Raw genomic sequence first — 26083 nt, forward strand, 5'->3', positions numbered from 1 at the left:
CTAATAACTACTGAACTAGAGACCCCTCCTGTGGCTAACAGGCGTAGTTGCACGTCTAATGCTACCTCAGAACTGTATTTTATCTCTTTGCTAATTAAGATGCATGAAAGCAGGGCTTAGATATCAAAGCACACACTCAGTAGTTTGTGAGCACAGCTTGTGGCCATGCACGACAGGAAGAAGTAGCCATGGGACCTCTGAGAGTCAGAGTACAGAGGAGCACAGCACACAGTGTTCTTAACATTTGATCAAAAGTCCTTCCCCGCAATAAATACAAATTAAAACCAGAAAAGCTCAAGTGTTCTCGAAGCGTCCCAGCTGACCACAGCCCATGCAATTAGTTCCAAGACTTGAAGGAGCTATTTCATTAAAAATCTGACTTAATTTCGACAGTATCTCAAGACATGCAGACTCCAGTCCGTATGTGTTTATCAAACTGTTAGTTAAAAGCTTCTCCCTGGAGCACTTTCGGTGAATGATTTATCCACTGATTCTACAGGTGGGACCTGACTTTGATTTTTTAACAGCAATCAGTTTAACAGCAGATTACCTATGTCAGAAAAGGAACCTCAGCAGTTCTCTAAAGGCATCTGCCCTCTTAAAAAAATCAGATTAAGAAAAATACTGCAATATATCATTTGAAACCATTAGAGAGCTATTTAGCCCATCCTTTTGATGCGAGCATGGACTTACTTTATCTACAAAAAAAAAGAAGAGAAAACATAGCTGTTACTTGCCAGCTGCCTATATTTGCTTCTAATTCCACAGACAGCTCTCTGCAGGTATGTCCATGCTCGCTCCCAGGAGCCCGTGGTATAAAAGCTCTGCCACCACAGAGTGGACATTTCTGGGTCTTCTCCAACTTCACGAAAGGATCCTGGATACAATCTGGCAGGTGAGCCATAAGCAACGAAAGGCCAGTCAGCCAAGTTCTCGTGGCAATCTGGGGTTAGTCATTTGCAGTCCTTTCCACGACTATGACACGTGGCTGCAAACACTTCACCAACTCAGCTTTGTGCTCAAGCCCACGGCATTACTAATCTACTAATTTAACACTTCCATAGTACCAGAGAGGCAAATTGCATAACCATGTTCAGCATTGAAATCCCTGCAGGATTAACTAAGAAAAAAAAACCCCAACCTTCAAAAGTCATAAATATCTTTAATTACGAGACTGATAAGGCAAGTTATGAACAACTCCCAAGATTTTGCTTTAAGGTCAGGTGTAACACTTGCCTTCAAATCTGGAAGTGTCTATGACAGGAAGCACAAGGACTCAGTGGTGAGCTACTAACAACTACGGGCCTATGCTGTGTTCAGCACTAAACTGCTATTTTATACCTTTAAAAACATCACTCAGCACCTAGACAACAACCTGGGGACATCTCTCGTCTACCAGAAAGCACACGGCTGTCACAGGGGCTCGCCTGGAAATAAGACACCAATTTAAAGTGAAAACCCCCACAGTTCTGTATCAGCACTGGAAGCACAAACGGAGTCTTTTCAACCACAGGTGACCTCAATATGTACAAGTTTCACACAGCAAGAATCAGAAATGCTTGCTTCCCACTTAGGCTCCTGAAAAAAAAGCTGTCAGGTTAGCAGCAGCAAGCAGCTTCTAGTCAGGCGTTTAAGTAGGAAGCACTGGATGCTGAGTTTCTCACATTCTGACTCAATGACAGGTTTATTTGTGCCCCACAGCAGGAGATTTGCACTGACACAAAGTGTTTAAAAAATGTTTCAACAGTGAGAATCTTCAGATACATGGGAACTACAGAACTTTTAAAAGCCCATTGATTTAAGGGGTTAAACACTTAAAAGAATCCAATCACAACGTTTAAAATAGTGAACTAAAACCCCGATAGCATTCCTGTATCTCCAAATAAACTCCTGTGTTTTGAGAGCTGTAGAGAATTCTATTCATGTTCCATTTAGAATCATTTCCTTTAGAGACAAAGATGTGTAGCATCACCTTCACTTAAAACTGATCACCGCTGAAAAGCATTAGCCTGTTGGATACCTTCATGCCATAGGAACAAAAAGTGAAATTCCTTTCAGTGCAAAACAATTTAATCTCTAGAATCCTGCAGAACATCAAGGTCTTCCAAGTAGCTTTTTGTTTAGGTCTAGTAAGTTTAATCTAAGAGCAAATGTTATTAGGAGATATTTTGTACCAGAAGCTGAAATTAAATCATAAATTGCTGTCATGGATGGATTCCCTGTAGCGTTCTGCTGTTCAGCAAAATCGCCTCACAAGGGCTTGTTAACATGCTCATCCTTTGGGGAAGAACACAGTCCTCATTTCATCATTCCACAGACAGCCACCAGCTACACTGGGCAGACGCAAATCGCAACGTAGAGAATTTACTTCAACTGCACCCCTCTCCCCCCACCACACACCGGATAAATCTGCACTTCGAGCCAACTTTAAATACAGAATAATGAACCAGTAATTATCTTCTAAGTGAACCAACACTAGTTTCTATTCTTCCCTGAATAACACTTCTTTTTTTTTTGCAGAAGAGAAAAAAAGGACTGCTACAGAAACACAGCAACATTCAAACCCTTTAAAACAAAAGGTAGATTATTTAATGCATTAACGATGTTAATCTGAAGATAAATAAATCCACAACAGACTTAAGTTTCTTTTGAGATTTCCTTTTTCTTTGCAGAGAATATTTCTGGTATTATACAGTACTGAGAGGGTGTTCTCTTATGTTCTTAATGTCCAGGTGAAAAGCAAAGCTCAGTTCTCTCTGCTCTCTTTGTGGAACTCCTCAATGCCCCGTTCCAGGCGTGATTCTTTCATAAGCTTTTACTTGAAAGCGGAGTGGTGAGCAACATTAACTTCAGGAATAACTGGATGGTTTGGTCCCTGAGTCATCTTCTTGAGAGCCCATACTCTGGAAGGGAGAGAGTTATTTCTTTTCAAAAGCAGGTCTGAAGGTTTACCTTTGAGACACACAGTTCTTTGAAGTTGGCAGGTAGGAAAATGAAGTGCAAATGAAATAACATGCACTTCCTTTTTGGTTTCAAGCATGATGTTTAAAGCCTATGCACATATTATTATTAATATGTAAATAACTGTAAATACTGTAATTCAGCACAACACAAATTCACTGTGCTCAATCTCTTACATACTCTTATGAGACACTAAATCAATTACCTTCTGCACAAACTGAGGGTTCACAGTGATCTCTTGATCCATGGCTTTCAGTCGTTCATCAAGCTCTATACATTTCAGCATCTTAAAAGTAGATATTAAGTTGATTACTTTTGTCCAGTTTGATCTTCAAGATATTTCACAGCTGTTCTATGTAGAACCAGTAACTTTTGCCGTCACAAAAGTTCCATGGCAAAATGTTCTCATCCCTTGTCTCCTAAACAAGTGTCTGTCCATTTTTTAGTCTTCCTAACAATCCTTTTTAAGGCCACTGATAGACAGTCCCATGTGGGTCAACAACCTCAACCTCTAAGCAAGTTATCGACAGCCAGTGGAAGTGATCCTTAAAAGTCTAAAACCCTAAAAACAATCTTTATAATCCATTCAAGGAACTTCCCATCACCAACATCAAGCATTCAAGCTGTACAGAAGATACAACAGGGAATGTGTTGACAGTAATCAACCATCAATCTAAAACCTTTAAATACCAGTACTGTGCAATAGTTGCAGGTAGAGATTTGAGGACTATGAATCATCATTCAAGTGACCTACACTGGTTTCCCCAGCAGCTCTCTGGTTACAGACTAGGGTTCTAGGGTAGGAATTCGAAAGGCAGTTAATACTGTAAGGACTTACCTCCTGATCAATGTTGTGAAGCATAGCTGGATTGTTATATTTCTCAGGATTATCGTGGAAACAGACCATACCATCCTTCTGATTAATACTTGCAAAGATTTCACCATCTTCTATCTGAAATGAGAGAGGGTTTAAGGAGAGCTATCACTGACAACGGAATTTCAGGTAACTGCAACACAAAGCTTCCTTGTGGGACCATCTTTAACTTGTTTGACCTCCTACGAGCTTCTCAAAGCCAAATGATGCATGCCTTATCCTAGGCAGAGCATCTCTTTTAAGGTTTTTTGAGGCCAGTCTAAACTCCATAGCAGACTGACAGTATTTCCTTCATCATGAAAAAGATACTTTCGTCAGCCATTCAGAAAAGGCTGAGTCTTACGTCAGATCAACTTTTAAATGAGGATAATTTAGGGAAGTCACAAGTCTTACCATGTGGAGGACGTATTTTTCTGCTTCTTGGGGCCCCGACAGTTGCACTCGACTTGCCATGTCTTGTAATGACAATGTTAAAAACGTCTGAAAGTTAGAAAGTATCAAATTGTTAAAACCAGACCTTAAGGGCTTTCTCAATCTTTCAAGGACTTTGCAATCTGAAGTTTTTCAGTCTGATGGGAAGAAGCAAGTGGAACCTGTCATTATTACTTATAAAAGCACCATGAGGGTGGAGTCAGTTCTTCCTCCAAAGACACTTACTATACTGCACATGTATGTGGGCCAAACTAACAAAGTCCTTACTCCTCTTCTGCAATTCCTTTTCACCCCAGACAGTCCTGACCATGTCCAATCTCTTCTCCCACCTTTTTCCATTAATAAGACAAATGAAATTCACGGGATGGACTGTCAAGAGGTGCATGTCTTGCATTCCTTCTGAGGTTAGTTTTACTGTAAAAAACATCATTTGAGCTTGCAAAAAAAAGCCTTCCCCTGATCATCTTTAAGGATTAATCTGATCTCTCAGCTGAAGGAGCACATTGCTCCACTGCTTCTGGTTTGCCTTTTCCTTCGGACACTTCCGAAACCTGTCCTATTCATTCACTCCTCTCTAGCAAAGTAGCCTGTAAAGTTCAGTTTTCCCATTTCTCAAACAGCAACGAAGGTCACTGGGCAGCAGCACTCACATGGCAAACCCTCTGATGGACAGACACATTGAACCACCTTTTCAATAATGCCTAGGTAGCCAACTGAGCTTGCTTTCTACATAGAGCATTTGAGGCTCATTGTTTCAGAGACACAAATCTCAGTTTGAGCCATTTCCCCATGACATTACCACATTATCATTTTGCTCCGAAATGTATTCATTTCAGAGATATACTCTTTGAGAAAAACTAATCACAATTCTTCAGCAACACAAACCCCTTACGTCTTACCTTGGTGAGCCTCTGAATATTCTTTTTGTAGAGAGATGACAAGCATTGTTTTACCAGCCCCATATTGTTATCCCTCGTGAAAGTTTCGCTGTGTTTGTTCACCAGATTTCGAAGCTCCGAGGGTTTATTGGTTGAATAAACTTGAGCTAATTCATGGTAAGCATTGCTAAGGGGCTGCAATCACAAAATGAGAACCCTTCTTAACACGGTGTTCAACCATCAAAAAAACCACAAAATCTATTCACTACTTCAACATTAAAAGCCATGCAGGCATAGAATTTACATGGCTCAAGCATCTCATAAAAATATGTGATGTCCATACATGACTTCACAGCAACAATAGATCCTCAGACACTAAATCTGTATTACTGCAATGTAAGACAAACAAATCAACATCATTCAAGGACCTCTGTATGGCAGTTCTAGTTACAGCAGTAAGGTCCATTAGCCAACCTGCATATGAAGTAAGTTGAATTGAAGGTAACTAGATTATTGACTAGTCACTAGTAGCAGTGACAAGTCACTGCCCATCCCTTGTCTTTATCCTGCCCTCTGACACACTGTGTTCCTTAACCACAAAGCATGACAGCACAGGCAACAGAGAAATGGAAGGTGAAGACTAGTTCACCAACATTATTTTAAACAGGCAACCATTTGAGCTTGCTTTTTGGTATCTGAAGTTAGAAGAGATTTTTAGAACTCTAATTTTAGTCACAAATAAACAAGTTCAGTGATAAGTAAAAACTAACTTTCAAATCTGTGTTATTTAACTAGGATCAGAACTAGAACTCTCTTGATAACAGTTTTGTCTTCTACCCTATACCTCCTAATCAGGGTGCTTACAGACTCCACACTTGCAGCTTTTACAGAAGTCTTTATACTTAATAAAGCTGGAGTGTTGCAACAAACTATTCAGCATTTCATACTTTGATGAGATGAAGTTACGGCTTGAAGGTTTTTACAAGGATATATCATATTGAAAGCCGAGTGAGTCTGAGTCTTGTTTGAGTTCTAACGTAAAATGCTATCAAGGGATGAGCAGTATCAGTGAAGATAATACTGCTAAGCACTACTCAGCCCTAAAGTTCTCCAAATTTAAAGACCTGTATCATTGATATAAACAGTGCAGTTTGTTTGTTATAGACAGATAATCTTGGTACACTAGAAAGGCAGCAAGAGGCTGCACTCTGGCACATTGTGCATTGCTTCCCATGACCTACAATGTTAAACGGTACCATCAAATGAAGGTACAAAAAAAGAATCATCATTTGCACATTCACATTTGTTGCTCTAGCATCTGTATTCACAAGACTTACCTTAATAAATCTACCAACTATCTGGGAAGTATATTTTGGTAGCTGCTGAACTTTGCCAAGGAGTATCAAAGAAACTAGAATATATTTTTTATATGATTCCAACATAATATGACTGACTGCCATGGCTGGAGTAGTTATTGCCTAAGCAAGAAAGAAAGAAATACAATAGAAATTTAGGATACTTACTGGTAGTTCTGGTAGCTAGTGCATTAACAAAAACCTCAGTTTAAAGCTGCATGCAGAAAGGACACAGTGACATTTGAAATTCATAATTGGGCATTAAAGCTTAAGTAACTTCTGTAAATGTTAATTAACCAAGATGTCCTAAGAGTGAAATCTAAACAAGCTGCTCAAAACATAGCATGCTACAGCGATGTCTACTTTAAAATAACCCAGTTCACATAAAATCATAACATCTTTCCTAGGTCTATGTATCTAAAGTTTTACTAGAATTCACCTGTACCTACTTATTACCAGGAACGACTACACAGTTCCTGCAGAAGCACTACACAGTTCCTGTAGAACCTTGATTTACACAGGTCCCTAAAGAGGTTTTATAAAGCTATTACATCGTCAGGTCTCATATTGAAGTATGCTGAAAGAGGTCTGCTGAATAGAGAAAAGGGATTTTCATTTACTATGATACCACTAGCTACCCTTGTGCAGATGAAGGAAAAATGCTGCACCAGTTTATTTTGCACATCTGACAGCATTTCCTTCTCACACAAAGTTTTCCCCATTAGGTAATTTTTCTTTTCTTACAGAGAGAAAGTAAAAGCAGCAAATACTGCAGTAGCCTTGAAGAAGTGTAACTCCCCTCATAAAATTAGCAAAGGTCTTAGCAAAACCACTGGACTATCTTTTAAGACCACAGTATTCTGAATGTCAGCCTGTGAACTGTCTCTATGCGAGCAGTCGTGAGCAAGCATCTGAAAAATATTTATAGTGAGATAAATTTAACACCAACCTTTGAGTTGCATAGTTTTACAGTGCAATAGTTACTTGGCTGTAAGAGACCTTCTTAAAGGAAAATACCTCTAAAAACAGTTTGCTTGTTACTTCACTTTTTACCCTGAAGAGTGCCATTCAGGCTTTAACTCAAATCAGTTCATGTATTACTATAATGAATATATGGGCTACACCAAATATATGCAAACGATAGTTAACAATACAGATCTATTAGTAGAATTATATCTTTAAGATTAAGAATGAAAATAATTGGAGACTGTTTGTAGGTTCACAGCTTTTATTGCTATCCTTAGTGGCAATTCAGAGATGGTATGTTCTCTAGGCACTACCACATGTGCTACTTTTGCCCTGTAACTGATCACACTCCAGACTTACCATTCTATTTCAAGTTACCTGTTCATAAAAGTAGAGTGCTCTTTCAAAGTTCTTTAGCCCAGTGTATATCATCCCACCATAGTAGTAGTAACATAAAAAGTGCTTCGCATCATATGCCCCGTTCTCTTTACAAATATCCATCATGTCCACATCTAGATACGGGAGGGCAGGTTTAAAGCATTTTGCTAACAAACAGAGCTACAAGAAAATAAATCAAGTTGACATAAATTAGCCATTTTCATTCAAATTTCCATGAGGAAAAAGTTGAATCTAAATTCATCTAGTACTATTTAATAAATCTCCCTCCTCTAAGAGTGAAAAAGCCTCAGTAGGAGATGTATCATAGAATCATAGAATGGTAGGGGTTGGAAGGGACCTTTACAGATCATCTAGTCCAAAACCCCTGCACTTGGAAAACCCTTAACACAGATTGTGAACTGTTGTAAATTATCTAAATCCTAAAGAAATTTAGAGTCTGACAAAGCTGTTTGAAACTCCAGGCCTTTCAGACTACTGTGCTGGCAGCACTACATATTGCACTAAACATTCCTGTCCAACCCTACATCCCAGGAGCGAAGAACAAGACAGAAGCGTAAATCCAGGCCAAAGACACCAAGACAAACATGCCTTTTGTCAAGCTTGAGCAAACAGTATCTAGATATTACATTTATACTGCCCAAGGGAAGTGGAGTGTGACTTTCAGCCCAGACAGCAGGGGCGTCAAAGGACTTTCAGAAGTCATCAGCAAACCCAAAGATCTGGGGACGTGCACTGAACATTTCAAATTAATAATAGAGGATTTTATTTCAGCATGTCATACTATTTATTACTGAAAAAAAAAAAGTTTAATCCCCTTTTAACAACACAATGTGTGAACATGCATTTCCTCACAGGCTTGTAGGTATTTTATATGCTTTTACTCTCATAAAAAGCCCTTATGCACTCCTTACCTGGCAGAGATCTGCATGTATTGAGGTCAGCTGGTTTGTGTTCATCTGCATCTTGTCTATGGCTTGTCTGAGAATGCTAATTCCTCGCAGGGGCTGTCAGAAATTACATCTCTTTCAGATAATTTCTCATAGATGGCAGCACATTGGATCTTATGTTGACACTTATAAATGAAAAATAACACTAATTGACAGGTTCCATTAAGTAATGTTTAACTCGAGGTTCCCTTTTTGTAGGATACTGCAAGTCTTTCAGAAAATTAAGTTAAGCTTGGCTATACAACTTCTCTTGACAAACTAAAGCCATTGATCCTGCTCCACAAAGCCAACCTCATAAGGAATACAGTAATCTGTATCAGTAACAACTTTTCTTGACTCCACATCATCTAAACTCACACCCAATAACAAAGGCAAGGCTCTCGCTTTACTCCACTTTGACCAGACTCGATCTCTGCTTCTATTTCAGGTTAAATTTCAGTAAAGTAGCTTGAAAAAGTATCAAAAATCATTGGACAGATAGTTCTGAAACAAATTTTACATTACATTTTAAGGCATTTTACTAAGATCATTATGTAACACCGGTGAGAATAACACTGAAATTTCACTGACTCACCAGGGCTAATAACTTTTGCAGCTCTCTCCTACTCACACACACATTGTCTGAAGAACATTCATGGTACTACAGATTTCCTAGTTTGTGTGAGAGAGAATGTTTTTAGGTGAATCTTCCCCCACCCCCCCAACATATCTTCCTTAAAGAAATGTTAAAATCTTGGTTTAGGTTCATCACCTCTCAGTAAACCTAACAAGTGAGAAGCTGCACAAAAATACTTAACGTGAACTTAGTGGCAAATCTTTACGGTGAGTAAGAGACTGGCAACATCTCCTTTAAGAGCTTGGGTATGTAGGTAGTTTATTTGTGCTAGATGACACATGCTCACCTGTTTTCTCTCCACAAGGGCATTTGTTAACTGATGGCACAGGCCAGCAACTAAATACAGTAAAAAACAAACACAAAAAAAATAGCACAGTGAGAAATCAGTAACAATAAACTATCAAAACATTAAAGTCTGAAAGTAAGCTCAACTTACAAGTGTCTGTTGCGTATCTAATGTGTTCTCCGTTACAAGTGCTGATAAAAAGCTGCACCTGCGAGAATAATGTTTCGAAGTCAGGGATGCTGGGCATGGAAAACTTCACAAACCTAAACCAAATAAATAAAAAAAAAAAGGTTTAGCACTTCACATTTGCAATTAGTGAAAAAGATTCATCTTTAAGTCTCTGCAGGTGCATGTAGACACTTGCAAACAAATCCAAAGTGTTTCTGACAGATGGCAGGTGACTTCCCTAGAAGCTGCACACTGTTTGAAAGTCTGTGCACACCCACATGCTCAGTATAGTGCAAACTACAATTTTGAACAAACTGTGGCCAACAAAGATCATTTTACCTAGTACAATAGTGACAATCATAGTAGGAACACTGGCTAACGATGATGAACTGTAATACTCAGCCATACAACTTCTCTGGACACTTTTCCCTATGTTACAGCCATATCCTGCTTTAACATGCTCAAGGTTTCTCAAGCTTTAAATTGTTAGATGTTTATCTCTTGTTAGGAGCTCTTTCTCTTCACTTTCTCTCCATCTCTGGTGGTCCCTTAGTGCCCTATAGGATGTAGTCATGCACATTGCTGTCTCTGTAAGACAAGCTACAATTATCTTTATCTGAGGGCAAGGGAAACTCTACTATGCATACTAGAGATGCCACAAAAACATGCAGAAGAAAATGTTTATTGCTGTCGTTAGGTATTCCTGTACTTCAGATGCTACACACTGTAACATGCAGTTCCAACCTCCCTACGTGATGACCTGTCCTCCCCCACAGGCTAACAACTGTCCGGGTTACATCCTGCTACCCCTTCCTTGGCTCTTCAGAGACTCTTATCCTACCATGCCGTGGTGTCAGCCAGGAGAGCTTTTTTATGTGCTCCACTGATACCATCTCTTCAAAGGATGTATTTTACACTGTGTTTCTCAAACAGTTATCTTGCTCCACCACTCGTTTTAACGACTGTTTTCATGCACTCCCTGATACCATTCTGTTGACACAGTACTGATGCCCTGTTTTGTAAACTCCACAATGCAAATTTATGAAATGCTAGTGAATTTTGAGATTAAGTACACTACAGTCATTGTGCTCCAAAAGGGCTGTAGAACTAGTACTAGAATTCTGATCTTTCCTTTAAAACAGAACTTTAAAACAACAGTGGAACCTGTAGGCACTCTGCTTGCAGTTAGGTGCACCTAGAAGCAATAGTTTGAGCTTCAGGGCCAAATTTCTTTACCTTACCACTGCATCACCAAGCAATTCAAGTATCATTTTAAACTACAGATTGCAGTAAGAATCTTAGTGTTGTCTGGAGACAAATACCCAAGAACCCACGCTTCACTTTGTGCTTCCAGTTCAATGCATTAATACCCTGCCAATAAAGTTTTAAAAGTTAGCTTTATACTTTTTTGCTCAACATGTTTATAAGGATGTAAACATGAGGAACAGGTACAGGCTTAAGGAAAAAGAGCCCCCAAAACAAAACATTTGTTTGACAATTCAGCATGTTGCCTGAAGTTTTAATGCTAAGTTATTGAATCAAAAGAAAGCAACACTTACAAGACAGCAAGAACACCGAGGGAGTGTTCCTGCACATCCAGGGCACCAAGCACTGTATCCAGATGGGAAAGATTTTTTGCTAGCAGCTCTCCGCTTTTATTGATCAGTTCACAAAGTTGGGTCATTTGCCCTGAAATACAAAACATTGTTTTCAAATTCTACTTGGAGAACACTCATACATTCCTGCACCTCACTGCACCTCAGTTGCACGACTCAGAGAATTTACTTTCTTTACTACAACAGAAGTGAGGTACCCACCATATGTTTATTACAAGGAGACAGATAAACTTCTGGCTCTTGAGATTGCAAAGGAGGTCCTCAGAACACAAACACAACAGGAAAAGCAGCATTAGCCAAGAGAGGGCTTCAGGGTCTCATATCAACACCAAGCTCCACCTAATCCAAGTCTACAAAACTTTTCCCAGTGCACTGTGATGGAAAATTGTGCCTCATGTAGACAAATTTATCTACACTTGTGCCTCCTAGGTGTTGTAAGGGAAAAAACAAAACCAAATCAACACAGCGTATAAAACAGCGTCCTCCACTTTCTAAAACGTCCAACACTTGAGCTTGTTCCTGGCTGCTTCTCAAGAGCCCTGTCCACTTTTCTGGTCTGCTCATAAGCATATTTTTTTAATTAGAGATTGAAATTACACCTAAGTACCTACAACAAAAGGATTTAAAACTCTGTTCTTAAATGTGCTTTGTATAATTAAGCCTATAACATTACTCTTTTTGTTGTGAGCTATGAAGACAGCATGAAAGGCAACTACTTTGAATTAGGAAGGTACTTTAAGGCCAAAAAAAACCATTACAAAGAAAGCAGATAAATTATCATTAAACTGCTTTCAAACTCTTCCTCCCTCCCTCAATTACTTGAATTAAAACTATGTCTTTCTGAAGCAGAGTATTGTTTCAATGTTCAGTCCTCTCTGATTAGAGAGGTTCGCTCACCCTTACAGAAATCTTCCATCAAATGAGGAATAGTGCCTCCATTCATAGAGATTTCCACTATCTTCAACCCTCTGGCCTTTGCCTCTGTAAAAGAAAACCTGGGAATCCTTAGCAATGAAGTCTTAGCAAGTAACTCAGGGACCGAAAGTTCCAAATGGAGGACCAGAGCCCAGGAACCTGTCCCCAAAACCAATGTCTCCACACAGAATTGGAACTCCAGGCACAAGCATGGAGTGGATAAGGCTTGTTTGATAATGGTATTGGAGCACTGTAAAACCTTAGTTCTGCTGTCCTACCCGGTAGAGAAATACAGCCATTCTACAGCTATTCCTCAGCATTCCCCTAAAAACAAAGCAAAAAAAACCCCACATATCAGCCCTCTACCTACAAACACACATCAGCTTACAAGGCAAGCAGAAATACCCACACTAGGCTCAACTAAATATCCATTTATGTCACCTGCCATGCAGCCAAATGCTAACAACCAGAAACTAACAGCACCACACAAGCACACAGACTTCTGTGTACCCTCCTAACCTCCAGCAGTCTGCCTAGTGGCTGGATTTACTTTCTCATAGGGAATGTCCACCTAATGGGAGAACGTCTATGAAGTCAACCAGCATCCCCTTGGGCCTTTTGCATCCACAAAGACTCTTGGTAAGTTCTGCAGCTAAACTATGTGTGTACAAAGAATCAGCCTTTGTCTGGTTTGCATCTGCACCTTGCACATACAATTTGTCTCTTGTCTCTGATATCCCCCCTAAAATTCTCCATATTTCATAAGTTAAATCAAAGTAAGAGAAAGTTGGAGCTCCCCCAAAAAGTAATAGCCACAGATAAAGCCTGAGGACATACAGGAAAGCATCAATTTTCCATCAGTTCCAGAAAGCAAACATCTCATTCAGAGAAACACTCAGACCACATTTTAGGGAGCATCAACAGAGCAGGTTCAAGAGCTAGAAAAGGCTGTGCACATACAAAGGAAAAATCAGGAGTTTGCCAATTAAATTAAGGAATTTCAACTATGGTTATTAAACCATTTTATTGAACACTCGATTATGGCCGCTCTGATGCACAGACTCAAGCTCCTAACACACACTGTCGCGGTAAGGCAGGACTCTTCTGACCATGCTCTACTTAATCCCCAGGAGCTAACATCTGTGAAACGTATTTTAAAAGGCACATGCCACTGAGGCTTGGCGGTTAGGTGACAGGCTACGCTCTGTAATCCCAGTCAAAGTCCTCGTGATGCCCGCTCCTCCCCCCGTGATTTTCAAGGCAGAGATTTTGGCACGACCGCCGGCACCGGCTTCGCTTTCACTCACTCGGGACCTGCCACTACCAAAAATCACTACCGTGCCGCTGCCTTGGGAGAGGAGACAGGAGCGCTGTGAAGGGCACGGCCAGGCGCCCCGTACCATGTTAAAACAGCGGCGGCCAAATCCCTCCCCACGAAATACCTCCGAGGCCGCCTCTGCATGCGGCGAGAGAGCACTAAATCACCGCCCGGTAAGGGCCCCGCCGGAGCCGGTAACTCCACGGGGCGGGGGAAAGGCGGGAACGCCAGACCCGCGCCTGAGAGAGAACCGTGAGAGCGAGCAGGCCCAGGCCCGCGTCCACCTCAGCCTCACGGAGCCCGGCGGCCTCCACGCCCCCTCCTCAGGCCCCGCTGGCTCCCTACCGCCACCCGGGCCCGCACGCGGCTCCCCCTCTCCTCCTCACGGTCACCTTGGGCCGAGAGCTGCCGGACGCTGTTGACGAACTGCTCCAGGGCCGACGCCATCTTGGCGGCTGGCGGCGCGGCCGCGCGCGCTGCGGGCGGGGCGGGGCGGGAGCGGCGGCGGCTGCGGGGGGAGGGAAAGGGGGGAAGGGGGAAGGAGGGAAGCGGGAAGGAGCCACCGCTACGGGCGCCGCCGCCCGCCCGCCAGCCAATCAGGGGCCGCTGCGGGGGCCGCGCGACGCCCGCCGCCGCGCGTCACCTCCGTCGCGGCTCTCGCGAGACCCGCGGTCGCTATGGTAACCACCGCCTCTCCTCCCGCCCCCCCAGCCTCCGCTCGGCCGGAAGTGCCCGCCCCGCGCGAGGCGTAAGGGAGGCGCCGCTGGGCGCGGGAAGCGGTGACTCAGCAGGGCTGGGGGGCGGCGGCAGCACCGTGACGCCACCGCCGCGTCACCCCCGCTGCGGCCGCCCGGTGTTCGCGGCGGGGGCTCAGCTGCGCCGTGCAGCGAGCTCCGAGTCCCTTTGTCCCCTTGTACGGTGGCTGCACCGGGTGGTTGTCACGGCAGCCCGTGCCTTGCCGTGTTCGCCCTGACGTCAGGGAAGCAGGGGCCTGCTCGCTTTATTCCGGCTGCTTTGGTTCACGTATACAGGTTATTTTCCATCCCGCCAAGGCCGCGAAGTAACGCAGCGCCGAGCTGCTGGGGGTCCGTCAGAGAAACCGCGAAGTAGCAAACCGCTGTGCCTGTTACAGAGAGCTGGATGGCTCCTTTCGCTGCTTAGTCAGGAACGTGCAAGTTGTGCCGAAATCCTGAGGTATACGGTCTGAAAGGGGAAAGCTTAAAGCGCTATAATTATATAGGTTTAACTTGTGCTAGCTTCAGCTATCTTAAAGATGTATAGGATACAGGTGTGAACTATCTTGAGACATCTGCGATGCTGATGTTGAGGCAGACTGAGGGACAAAGTAAAATATGGGAACTTTGTGGTCCAGGACGGCTAACTGTGAAAAAGAAGAAATGAGTTCTATGAACTTGACCATGCACAGGCTCTGAACATCAAGACAACCACCACCAAAAGGTCCTAAACAACCACAACGACCCTCTTTGTGATTCAGAGCGCATGCCCGAAGGGGCATACATAAATACATAAATAACTCTGAGAAAATAATGAATATACATACACATCCTTATAGAAGTAATGCATATGTATGTCCCAGGGTAATATAGACATTGCCTGATGCACCATACGGGATGCGTAATAGGAGGAACTATCCTCTGATGCCGGAATGAAGAATCCCTACTTTCTAAAACTCCAAACCTGAGTCTTAGAGAGTTTTCCTAGGCCAGCTTTTACGGTATCAGCCCCCTATCAATGCTTGCAATGAGCAGCACGGCCCTGGGGCAAGTGAAAGGAGAACATAAACCTGAAAACGTCACGCGTTTTCCCTCCTCACCTCACTGCTCTGCTTCCTGACGTGGCCAGCCTGGCTGCCCACTCTGCTGCTTCCTTCATGCTGTGACCTTCCCCGAATCACCTGATCGCTATGGCTCAGATGCCCTTTTTGTGAATCAAGGACAATGTATTCCACTGGAGAGCATGCTGAAATTGAAAGATGACATATTTTGGACCCGCTAAAGCCGTATTATTGCCATCGACCAGCATCTTTTCTTTCCCAGCTCAGTGGTTGCCTAATCTTGTTAGTCACGCTCGGAGGCCTCCCCCTTCTTTAGCAGCTTTAATCCCCACAGTGGTTTTTGACCAGAGCGATCTTTGATCCTGTGTCAGAACACAGAGACCATGGTGTGCTGTCAGCGCTTGCTTTTGGGTCCAGGTATCATCTTTTAAGTGTTCAGCTCACCTGGGGGTACAGAGCTGTGCCACATCGAGGGAGATCCTGGGCACACTGTGCCCTCTCCCCACTAATGGGTAGAAACAGGCGTATTTTATGTCAAGGCTTACCGACAAAAATCACTGCATTACATATACACCCCAACTATGCACATGTACCCCCAAAATGTACCCACCACCTGCTCCAGGCAGGAGCGTGGGGGGAAGGGGAGAGAAGGTCCCCGGCAGGAAAGCAGGGAAGGAGTGGGGGCGTAGGGTGCCCCCGAGGCCGAGAGACGGCGAAACTGAGGCAGGGGGTGGGTTTGCCTCTGGGGTCGGTGCCCCGCCGAACCCCCGCTCCGGGGAGCGCGGCCAGGGCAGGCTTACAGCAGGCGAGAGGCGCGTCGGAGCCGCGCTGTCGCAGGGCGTTTGTGCCGCTTTAAGGCGGTGCCGCCGCTCCGGGCTCGGTCAGGCACCGGGAAGAGGAACTGGGCTTTGCACTGCCGGGTCGGGGCGAGCGCACCGCCGTGCACCGGGCGGCTGCGGGTCCCCCGCACCATCTCCCGCCGCTGCCTGCTCCGCGGTCGCTGCAAGGGAGGGATGGGGTGGGGAGGGGAAGGAGGCGCTTGGGGCAAGGACGGGCCTTTGCATCCGCACCGCACCCCCCTCGCAGCCCCTCTGCTCCCCATTGCATCCCCTTCGCATCTCCCTCGCTTTTTCCTTCTGCTGCAAGGAGCTGTGCTTGCCAGGGCCACCTTCTTGCAGGGTGCGTGCTTGAAATAAAAGCCCCCCCACCCCACCCCGCGGAGAGACCCCATCCCCTGCCCCGAGTCCCCTCCCTCTGCCATGATTTTGCTGAGCAGCTTCTTGCATCTGCGTCCTCGGCGCTGCGGCCCCTTCGGAGGGCTGGGCAGGGGGGCCAGCCCCGCCGCGGGGTCTCGCAGGGCTCTGCGGGTGCTGGTGGACATGGACGGGGTGCTGGCTGACTTCGAGGGAGGCTTCCTCAAGAAGTTCAGGGCCAGGTACCCCAACAAGCCCTACATTGCCCTGGAGGACCGGAGGGGCTTCTGGGTGTCGGAGCAATACGGGCGCCTGGGACCCGAGCTGAGTGTGAGTCTGTGCTTCCCCCGGCTCTGCGCGTGGTTCCTTTGCGCCGTGGAGCTGTGGCTCCGGCCTCGCGGGACCCACTGGCCTCCAGCTCCTGGGTGCTGCGCTGGGGAGGGCTGTAGCTGCTGACCAGAGCTCCTGACAAAAACACAGCTACAGGAGGGCCTCCAGACCAGAAATCCAGCATTTTTCATGCACAGCTGTCTTTGGGTTTTTGTTGGTTTGTTTTTCTCCCCGTGTGCATGGATGGAGATAGACGCAAGGAAAGGAAATCTTTCGGAACATCAGTTTTAAAAGACCCCAAATTGCATAGCTGGATTGATACTGCATGGGTTGATAGTGTTCCTGGGGGGACTATTTAGCAATCAACAGCAACATGAGGGATGGGAGAAGTTGAGAGCAAACCATGCAATTGATGCTTCCTGTGGAGGCTTACTTAAAATCGAAACAACCCCAAGCCCTCCTGTGCCTGAAAATGAAATGCATTCATTTTAATAATTAACGCCTAAAAGCAGAAGCTCATTTCATGTTGTGCCTTATCACTCATTGAAGGGCTGAGTGCTTCAGAGAGTTTCTGCCTCTACACAATCCCCATCTCTATGGGATGTCTGTGTTCTCATCTGTGGATTGCAGTTGCACTAGTTGAAAGGTGTTGCAGCAAATAAGATATCTTGTAGTTAGTGATATGATGGCTACAAGGAAGGGAGTGTCGATAACATTAGGGGCTTTCCCACTGCCAGTCCTCAACAGCTTGACAAGCTGAAGGACTAACATGTCCTCTCTCGTTGGGGCTGGTGAAGGGGAAGTGGAGGACATCATTCATGCAGTAAGGCAGATGCTGAAAGTTTGGCAGGGTTAATGCATGCTGACTTTTTTTATTTTTACCTTGATCTTAACTACTTTGGATGTGTTAAATGAAGTGAGCTCATCTTGTGTCTGCAGTCATCACGCAAAACCACCAAAACCTTGGGCTGAACAAGTAGCAAAAAATCCACAGACTGACCTCAGAGCGGCCCTGATTTCACCCATGGTTGTTGACCAGGGATGAGGACAGTAGGCACTGCTCCATGGCTATGGGCACATGGGCTGGTCCAGTCCCACCCCATCAGAAGCACTATTGACCTGCTGTAGGAGACCAGAAAATAGGAGCCAAAGAGTCCAACGAGTGGAAGGTCCCAGCTCTGAAAGGGAGAACAACTCAGCAATACACTGGGCATGCAGACCTGGAAGGATGGGGAGAGAGATTGCTCGTGGGGAGAGAGAAGAAGGAAATGAAGGGTCTGTCCAGCCTGGGCCATGATGGGGTTTTTCCATCTGCTGGGCAGCGTGCTGGCTGCGGTGCCGCAGGGAGTTACTCTGGCACTGGGAGCCGAGCGGGTCTTTTCTTCGAGATGAGCTTGATTTGGAGCTTGATTGCAAAATGCTTTTTGACATAAGTGGAGGCAGAGGAGCTACGGAAGTCCTTTGGCTGTGAGAAAACACTTGAGTGCAGTTTGAAGTGCTTTGCTGCATCAGGCCACGCTCCTCAGATGTCTCTTGTGCAACTACAGTCAGTATCTTAAAAATAAAGCAGCATCGCTCACTGGCCTGAGGCAGAGCAACTGGAGTTTCAATGTTTGCCTGGCCCCATGGCAAACTCTTAGGGTAGGCGTTAATGTCCTGGTGCCAGGAGGCATTTCTACTGTCTCTATTGCACTGAATCAGCGTGTTTCATTTTGGACATGTATGAAGAAGGCTTTTCTTCCCTCCTCTGAACCACCAACATCTGCTACTGCTCAGGCAAAAGGGAAGAGCGCAGCCGTTGATCTGAGTAGTGTTTCCTTTTAAGTTGGATGTCTGATCTTCTCACGTTAAATGGGGTTCTTTTTGAGAAATGCAGCGTTTGATTCTGGCATGTGATGTTAAATGCTTAGTGATAAAATATTCAGTGGGTTCATGGATTCCTCTCCCTGAGAGCGGGCAAGGTGTGCAGCCGCGATGAAGCAGAATGTGATGTGAGCCCTGCGTTTCCTCTGGCCTGTTGCTGCCCTGAGGCTGGAGTTCCCAGCAAAGCCCCAGTTGCTTACAGTTGCCTGCTTTCTTCCCCCCTTTTCCTGCCACCACCCCCTTTACTACAAGTGTAGTAAAGGAAAACATGGTGCTTACCCACCAGATTCCTACTCCTCAGGCAGGAGGGAGCTGCAGTTGTAGCTGGAGTGCCCAACCAGCCTGTTTGTTGCTATGAGCTGTAAGAACCAGCATAACCATCACTGGGGATGTTCTCTCCTACTCTGATCCTCTACTGGTTCTTCCATGCCATTCAAGGCCAGGATGGGCTTAAAGTGCCTTTTGTGATTGGTCTTTCAGAGCAGGGCTCCCTTCAAAACTTCTCCCAGCTGCAGCTGCTTGGCTGCGTTGCAACACCAGGACAGGGCTGTTTCCACAGTGATGTCTCAGCACTCCTAGACTCTCCTCCCCAAGGATCTGTGGGAAGTACTTGCTTTGCTTGCAGCTGAGAAGCTGTTACCTGTTGGAGGGAGCACAAGGGATGCTGTTCCTTAGAGCTGTGCTGGACTCACTGCAGGTAGCCCCTGGACTCTGCCCCCCTCCCACCGTTTTGCTCCCTGGGGTCTCTCTGCTCTCCCTTTGTGCCATACCAGTGCATCCCAGCTGCTGACTTGGATGTGAAGTGTTTCAAATCCTTGCCTGGAGGTGCTGCATTTACCTGGTAGACCTCACTCAGGCAGTCTATCAGATCCTCTCTAGTAGACCTTGCCCTGAGGAGGACCGTCTGCATTCATCCTGACACACGTTTCATCCTATAATGTACTTTTTCCTTTGAGAGCAGCCTGGCAGCTATTTTAAGTGATCTGATTGAGACACATCGGCCAGACAGAACCTGGAGCTGAACAGCATCACATTACTGCAGGGCTACCAGGCCACATCAGCCTGGAAGTGCCCCTCTGGACACAGACATGGGATTTGGTTCAGTTTAGTGTTTTGCCTGAAGGAATGTGCTGTGCTTTCTGTGTCTGGGGCTGCACAAGCAAACCCAAGCCTGCTCCAGAGGATCTGCAACCTAAATTGTACAAGATGGGGGCAAGTTGTCAGGTGGGGATTAGAGATGGCCACAGAGGCAAGGTGGGTTAGCAGGAGGATACTGGAGCTAGCACTTCCACCTTTCTGTCACTCCACCAGTGTGTCCCACCACTGTGACCATCCTCTGTCTAGCCAAGGGTGGGGAAGATGCACGTGCAAGGAAGAGAGTAGCAAGAAGCCCTTTGCAGTAACCACAGTCTTTCACTCACAGGAGAAAGCCATCAGCATCTGGGAATCCAAAAACTTCTTCATTGAGCTGGACCCACTCCCTGGGGCTGTGGAAGCTGTGAAGCAAATGGCAAATTTGGCAGAGTGAGTAGGAACCTGCCCATGGTATTTGGGGATGGAATAGGGAGCAGCAGTGTCTTTGCAGGTTCATTTGCCTTCTGGAAAAAGTGCTGAGTACAACATCAGCATTAAAAATATCTCCTGGCCCACTGGGCATGGGAGGAAAGAGCAGGCTCAGACTCCTGGAGCAGTTGCCAAGAAAATGAGCTGTGTGCAGTCCCTTCCCTTCAGCTCTCTGCTCCCAGCAAGGGTGGTGAGAAGGGGGATGTGCTTGTGCTGCAGGTGTGGGTTTATGTCCTGGGGGTGGGATCCTGTAAGATGGGGGATTAAAGTCTTAGATCACCCAGCTTGATCTGCGTGTGGCAAGGGGTCTGCTTTGGGGGATGCCTGCCAGCTCAGGCATGGAGTGGGGTCTTGCAGGGGCAGCCAAGTGTATCTCAAGGGGGAGCAGAGTCTGATCATGTTTGACCACCGAGTGACACACTGTCCTTTTTGTTCTCTCCATGGCAGCACCGATGTGTTCATCTGCACAAGCCCAATCAAGAAGTACCGCTACTGCCCTTACGAGAAGGTGAGCAGGTCTGAATCCCATCTCCCACTCCCGTACCACGCTGCCCAGCAAAAGCCACCTGATGCTTGCATGCCAGCTCTAAAACAGCAGTGACATTTCCCTTCTCCACCAGGTTTGTTCCTAAGTGCCTTTTCAGACTCTGCTGTTGGCTGAGCTCTGCCGTTTGCATGTGCTGAGACGCTTGGTCTTAATATTTCATCACTATGTCAAAAGCTTCTTGGCTTTAAAAGCAGCAGCCGATACTTCCCACTAATGAACTTACCTGAGAGAGATGTCCTCCCTGTGTGAGGGTCAGTGCTTGTGCTATGTGCTGCTGCTCGCTGAGCAGCTCCTGCCCCATCCATCAGCCCTGCTGGTGCTCACCACTCGCCTCTTTCCGTGCAGTACGCCTGGGTGGAGAAGCACTTCGGGCCCGAGTTTCTCGAGCAGATCGTTTTGACACGAGATAAGACAGTGGTTTCTGCTGACCTGCTTATAGATGACAGACCTGATATAACAGGTGAGGGAGGTGTGGGGTAGTGGGAGTGGTGGTTGGAGGCAGCCCCAACAAGTGCACAGCATCCAGGGGTGATCTGTACTGGTCCCTCCCCCCCAATCAGGCTCTTCACAGAACCACAGAATCTCAAGGGTTGGAAGGGACCTCAAAAGATCATCCAGTCCAACCCCCCTGCCAGAGCAGGACCACCTAGAGCAGGTCACACAGGAACTCCTCCAGGTGGGTTTGAATGTCCCCAGAGAAGGAGACTCCACAACCCATCTGGGCAGCCTGTGCCAGTGCTCCCTCACCCTCACAGTGAAGAAATTCCTCCTTGTGTTTCTTTGGGATCTCTCATGTTCCAGCTTACACCTGTTGCCCCTTGTCCTATCATTGGACATCACTGAGAACAGCCTGGCTCCATCCTCCTGACACCCGCCCTTTACATATTTGTAAACATTAATGAGGTCACCCCTCAGTCTCCTCAAAGCTGAAGAGCCACAGCGCCCTCAGCCTTTCATTAGAAGGGAGATGCTCCACTCCATCGTCTTTGTGGCCCTGTGCTGAGCTCTCTCCAGCAGCTCCCTGTCCTTCTTGAACTGAGGGACCCAGAACTGGACACAGTATTCCAGATGTGGTCTCACGAGGGGGAGGAGAACCTCTCTCGACCTACTGCCCACAGCCCTTCTAATACACTCCAGGATGCCATTGGCCTTCTTGGCCATGAGGGCATGTTGCTGGCTCTTGTTAGTGGTTTATATCTGCAGGCTCCTCATATTGGAGTAAGGGCAACCTCTGTGTCTTGTGGAGTGATTGTCCAGAGGGCCGACCTCTCTCCTTGCTTTTCAGGGGCTGAGCTGAATCCCAGCTGGGAGCACGTGCTCTTCACGGCGTGCCACAACAAGCACCTGCAGCTGAAGCCACCCAGCCGGAGGCTGCAGTCCTGGACCGATGACTGGAGGGCCATTCTGGACAGCAAACGGCTGCCACCCGGCCAGGCCACCTAAACACCAGCTTCCCACAGCCACCTGGGGCTGTGGCCACCCATCAGGTCCCTGCAGAGTCCTGCTGAAGGCTGAAAGCACAGATGGACAGACAGACAGATGCTGTCCCTGCAGCGGAGAGGGAGATGAGGGTGAGCTGAAGCAGGAAGGCCACCCACACCCACAGAGCAGACTCCAGCCTGTCTATGCCACGAGGGACCAGCAGCATGACTGGCCTCATGGACACAACAGCCTGGCTGGGGGGCATTTCCCACTGGCTCCTGGGGCCTCTGTGTTGCATCTGCATCCCCTGTGAAGCCACTCCGGTGTTTCTGATGGGCAGAGTCACCCTCAGTGTGTCACTGCCCTTGCCTGGTGCACTGCATGGCACAGACCAGCTCTGCACCCTCCTCTCTGCATTGCAGTCAGGGGTCATGCGGGTGGTGTGTGTTGCCCCACAGGGCTTCCTACTGAGGGGTTGCCTGAGGATATTACCTCCTGGCCTGTGCGTGGTCTGGGAGGGAGAGGGATTGGAAGGGCAAGGGGAGCAGACAGATGCTGCCCAGGCTTCCTGCATTAGCTCAGCTGTGCTGTTCTTTGCAGCTGATGCAACAGGACATGCTTCCCTGCAGGAAGAGTCCCTGCAATGGGACATGAGGACAGTACCACTTCTCCCATGGATGTGGGCATGAGGAGAGAGCCCTGACGTGCTCACACCTGAGCTGTAGCTGTCCTGCAGCTGGTGGGAGGGTTCCCTGCTTGTCTTCATCCCTGAAAGCTGCCACAGCTTCAGAGGTGGGACATTAGAGCTGGTTTGGGTTGAAGAGGTGGACTCTTTTCCCTCCTGCTCATCACTCACGCACAGCTTGTTCAGGACATCTCTGGGGCAGCGAGCAGTTAGTGGCAGTGCCAGCCCTTCCTGAGAGCTGGGCAGCTACTGCAGGAGCTCAGGGCTCACCCTGCCAGCTGGTTATCGGACAGCAGCTCCTTGGGTTTCAAAGCCAGGAAGGTCTGCACATGCAGGCTGTATGATGAAATCATCCCATCTCCCTCCTCCTGGTAGTACCTGACATCATCCTGCCCAGAATGCTCTGAGTGTGTGTCCAACAGGCATCTTCCTTCCATGCAGAGGTCCTGGGTGCTGTGTCCCACTAAGGTCAGGCGCTGGGACTGTCCATGCCACAGAGCATCCCGAAGCCTTCTCTGCAGAGCCATCAGGAGCTGATGGAGAAGCAGAGTGGGTGGACGAGCTATGCCATTGCTGAGAGTGGGTAAAGCAGAGGCACCATGTGTGTCCAAAGGATAGGCTGAGGGTTGCATTGGTGGAGGATTGCCATGGCTGCATATGTAGGTGGTGTCCCAGCTTTGGATGTCTGGGGATGGAGCGTGCAGCCAGCCTCGCTTGCCTCATGCCAGGACTCCTGCAGCAAGGTTTTGGGGGCTGGGCCAGTGCAAAGAGGCTGCAGCATGTGTGCTATCTGTGCCAGCTACCACTGCCAGCCAACTGTGCTGGGGCTACTGGGTTCCAGGAGTGGTCAGCACTGCAGAGAACCTGCAGCTGGGCACTGCAGAGGGAACATTTGCGCCAAGGGGCAGCTCCAAGAAGGATGCTTTCTGCATAGCTGTGCCACAGCCTCGTCACCTGCCTGGCTTGTTCTGCCTCCCCAAGCCCGCATCAGCCCAGCCTTGAGCTGCAGCAACCCGGCTGCCACCAGCAGCAGCACCGGAAAGCAGCCGCTGCTGCTGCTGCTCCTCCACCCAGCCCCATAGAAGAGTGCTGGGGTGAACCAGCACCCATTCCTGCCTATGGCACTGCTGTAAGGCAGACACAGCCTGGCCAGCACAAGCGGGAGCTGGCCCTGCAAAGCTCCAGGGATGTACGTCAGGGCTGGTGTGTGTCAGTGCTGACACTGCTGCAGCCCCACTCCTGCCTGCCCCCATGCCAGCCAGGATCCCACTGCATTCTCCTGCTCTCCTGGCCCCAAGGACTTGATGACTGCCAGAGTAAAATTCCCCAGTGGAACACATAGCCCCATGGCTGGGGGTGGTAGCCAGGGCTTGGCCGGGGTTAGCCACTCCATGCAACTTGCTCATGCCTTTGGCTTGCTTCTCCTCCCTCCTCTGGGCCTCCTTGTCAGCAAAAACTGGGAGCTCAAAGCCACACAGCTAACAAATAGCTTAATTCAGCAGCAGCAGCCAACACCCAGCTATGTCCAGGACCTGGAGGGGCTTCTGAGCCGGTACTTCGGAACTGTTGCCTTCCCTGGCTGCTACGGGGCAAGGGCTGAGGCCATCTGGGGCCTTTCTGAAAGCTGCCCTGTCTCAGCATGGAACGAGTGCATAAGGACAGTGGTGGCTGGCCTATGGTGGTGAGAGGATACCACATACCACAAGGATCTTTGGGGTTGATTTTAATTGTTCAAACCACTGGGTGCTTCTCTGGGCCGTGGATTTGGCCTGGGGGTGAGTTTGGGAGCTGCCTTGGTCAGGGGTTTGCAGGCAGGGAGCTGGGACAGTGTGTGAGCACTGTGGGCAGCCACCACAGCTGCTGAGCATTATATACCTCTGGGCTCTGCAGCACCAAACCCAACAGCACCATTTAAACATGAGTTGCCCAAACTCTGGAGTCTTTTTGCAGCCCATTTGCAACACCAAAACTGGAGCTAGCATGTTGTTAGGGCAGCTGCCCAAACCAGCCACCTTCCCCTGAGACTGAGCTGGACTCTGGCCACCAGCAGGTCTTTCCCTCTCGGTGGGACATATGATACTGGAGAGACCATGAGGCTTCATGCCAAATATACTTGAAAGAAGAGCTGGGGTTTCTCATGCATGAGGCTCTGACTCAACACACACAACTCCTGAGCAGGTAGCTGGCCTGTTTGCACCCGCTGAGCTCGGAGCTGGGAGGTGGCTCTTCATCACCCAACAGATTGGCCTTTCCAGTGTTGAAGCCCTTCTGTGGCCAGCTGAGACGCACAAAGCTTTTACTTTTTAATGTACATCTATAAAACTGAGGCCAATGAGGAGCACTGCAATAAACACTGGGTTTTATTGGCATCTAGCTTCCTGGAAACGGAGTTTGGGGTTTGTAGTTTCCCACCCGTGGCTCTGCCCTCTGCGTGGGGACAGCGAGGGGTTCACCTGTAGGCTTGGGCAAGTTCCTGTGCCCCCAAAGCCTGTAACCAGCCCCCAGCAGTGTCATTACCCCTTAGACAGAGTCTCTGTGGGAAGCAAAAGGGGGGGTTTAGGCAGCAGTCAGTTTCCTAGAGACCTTTTGTAATAAATAAAGCTGTAAAGTGTGTCTCCCGTTGGGCCACAAGAGCAGAAGCAATAAAAGGGGCTGGAGCTGTCGTGGGCTGACTCTCTCTGGGATTTTGTAGCTTGTCTGTGGCTGTGGGCTGGTTCAGCTTCTGGGGAGGAATGCTGCCGCGAGGCAGTGGCCCATCCCAGGCCCTCCTTGCCCTGAGCACAGTAGCCAGGATCAGCACAGCATGGAGGAAATGAGCACCGGTGCTGGGGCAAAGCGTGGGAGTTGGTTTTTTCCCCCTGATATTCAGTGCAGCACTAACTCCATACCATGTGCAGCTTTAAAGACAGCTTGATTTGTCTCTTTTAGCTCAGAGCACTGCATTAGACAGTTGG

General features: G+C 47.3%; 2 protein-coding genes across 4 annotated transcripts; one reads left to right on the top strand and one right to left on the bottom strand.

The window, feature by feature from the left end:
• Positions 1-1665: 1665 nt before the first annotated feature.
• On the bottom strand, positions 1666-14355 carry COPS3 (COP9 signalosome subunit 3). Of its 3 annotated transcripts, none has more exons than XM_061992488.1 (12): positions 14124-14355; positions 11442-11571; positions 9865-9977; positions 9715-9764; positions 8777-8869; positions 7845-8024; positions 6483-6623; positions 5167-5340; positions 4229-4315; positions 3800-3913; positions 3167-3247; positions 1666-2903 (listed from the first exon to the last, which is right to left on the bottom strand). In XM_061992488.1, the coding sequence occupies exons 1-12, from the start codon at positions 14176-14178 to the stop codon at positions 2850-2852; spliced, it is 1272 nt and encodes a 423-aa protein (XP_061848472.1). In that variant the 5' UTR covers positions 14179-14355; the 3' UTR covers positions 1666-2849. The 3 variants fall into 3 exon arrangements, with proteins under 3 accessions (XP_061848472.1, XP_061848473.1, XP_061848474.1); XM_061992489.1 differs by lacking the exon at positions 14124-14355 and adding an exon at positions 11700-11780; XM_061992490.1 differs by lacking the exons at positions 11442-11571; positions 14124-14355 and having other exon boundaries at positions 8777-8937; positions 9865-9902.
• A 1905-nt stretch (positions 14356-16260) lies between these two features.
• Positions 16261-25753, top strand: NT5M (5',3'-nucleotidase, mitochondrial). The gene is made up of 5 exons (XM_010204759.2): positions 16261-17049; positions 20336-20436; positions 20923-20983; positions 21368-21482; positions 22308-25753. The coding sequence occupies exons 1-5, from the start codon at positions 16786-16788 to the stop codon at positions 22463-22465; spliced, it is 699 nt and encodes a 232-aa protein (XP_010203061.2). The 5' UTR covers positions 16261-16785; the 3' UTR covers positions 22466-25753.
• The last annotated feature ends 330 nt before the right edge of the window (positions 25754-26083 follow it).

Source organism: Colius striatus, chromosome 3, assembly GCF_028858725.1.
Source record: "Colius striatus isolate bColStr4 chromosome 3, bColStr4.1.hap1, whole genome shotgun sequence".
Taxonomy (NCBI): Eukaryota; Metazoa; Chordata; class Aves; order Coliiformes; family Coliidae; genus Colius; species Colius striatus.

Bases quoted from the DNA above. Each gene is read 5' to 3' on its own strand.
- NT5M (XM_010204759.2), top strand. From the start codon at position 16,786: ATGATTTTGCTGAGCAGCTTCTTGCATCTGCGTCCTCGGCGCTGCGGC. The intron at 20,984-21,367 runs GTGAGCAGGTCT...CTTTCCGTGCAG, and splicing joins GCTACTGCCCTTACGAGAAG to TACGCCTGGGTGGAGAAGCA. The intron at 21,483-22,307 runs GTGAGGGAGGTG...CTTGCTTTTCAG, and splicing joins TGACAGACCTGATATAACAG to GGGCTGAGCTGAATCCCAGC.
- COPS3 (XM_061992488.1), bottom strand. From the start codon at position 14,178: ATGGCGTCGGCCCTGGAGCAGTTCGTCAACAGCGTCCGGCAGCTCTCG. The intron at 9,978-11,441 runs GTAAGTGTTGCT...TATTTGGTTTAG, and splicing joins CTCGGTGTTCTTGCTGTCTT to GTTTGTGAAGTTTTCCATGC. The intron at 5,341-6,482 runs GTAAGTCTTGTG...TTGTGATTGCAG, and splicing joins TAGTTGGTAGATTTATTAAG to CCCCTTAGCAATGCTTACCA.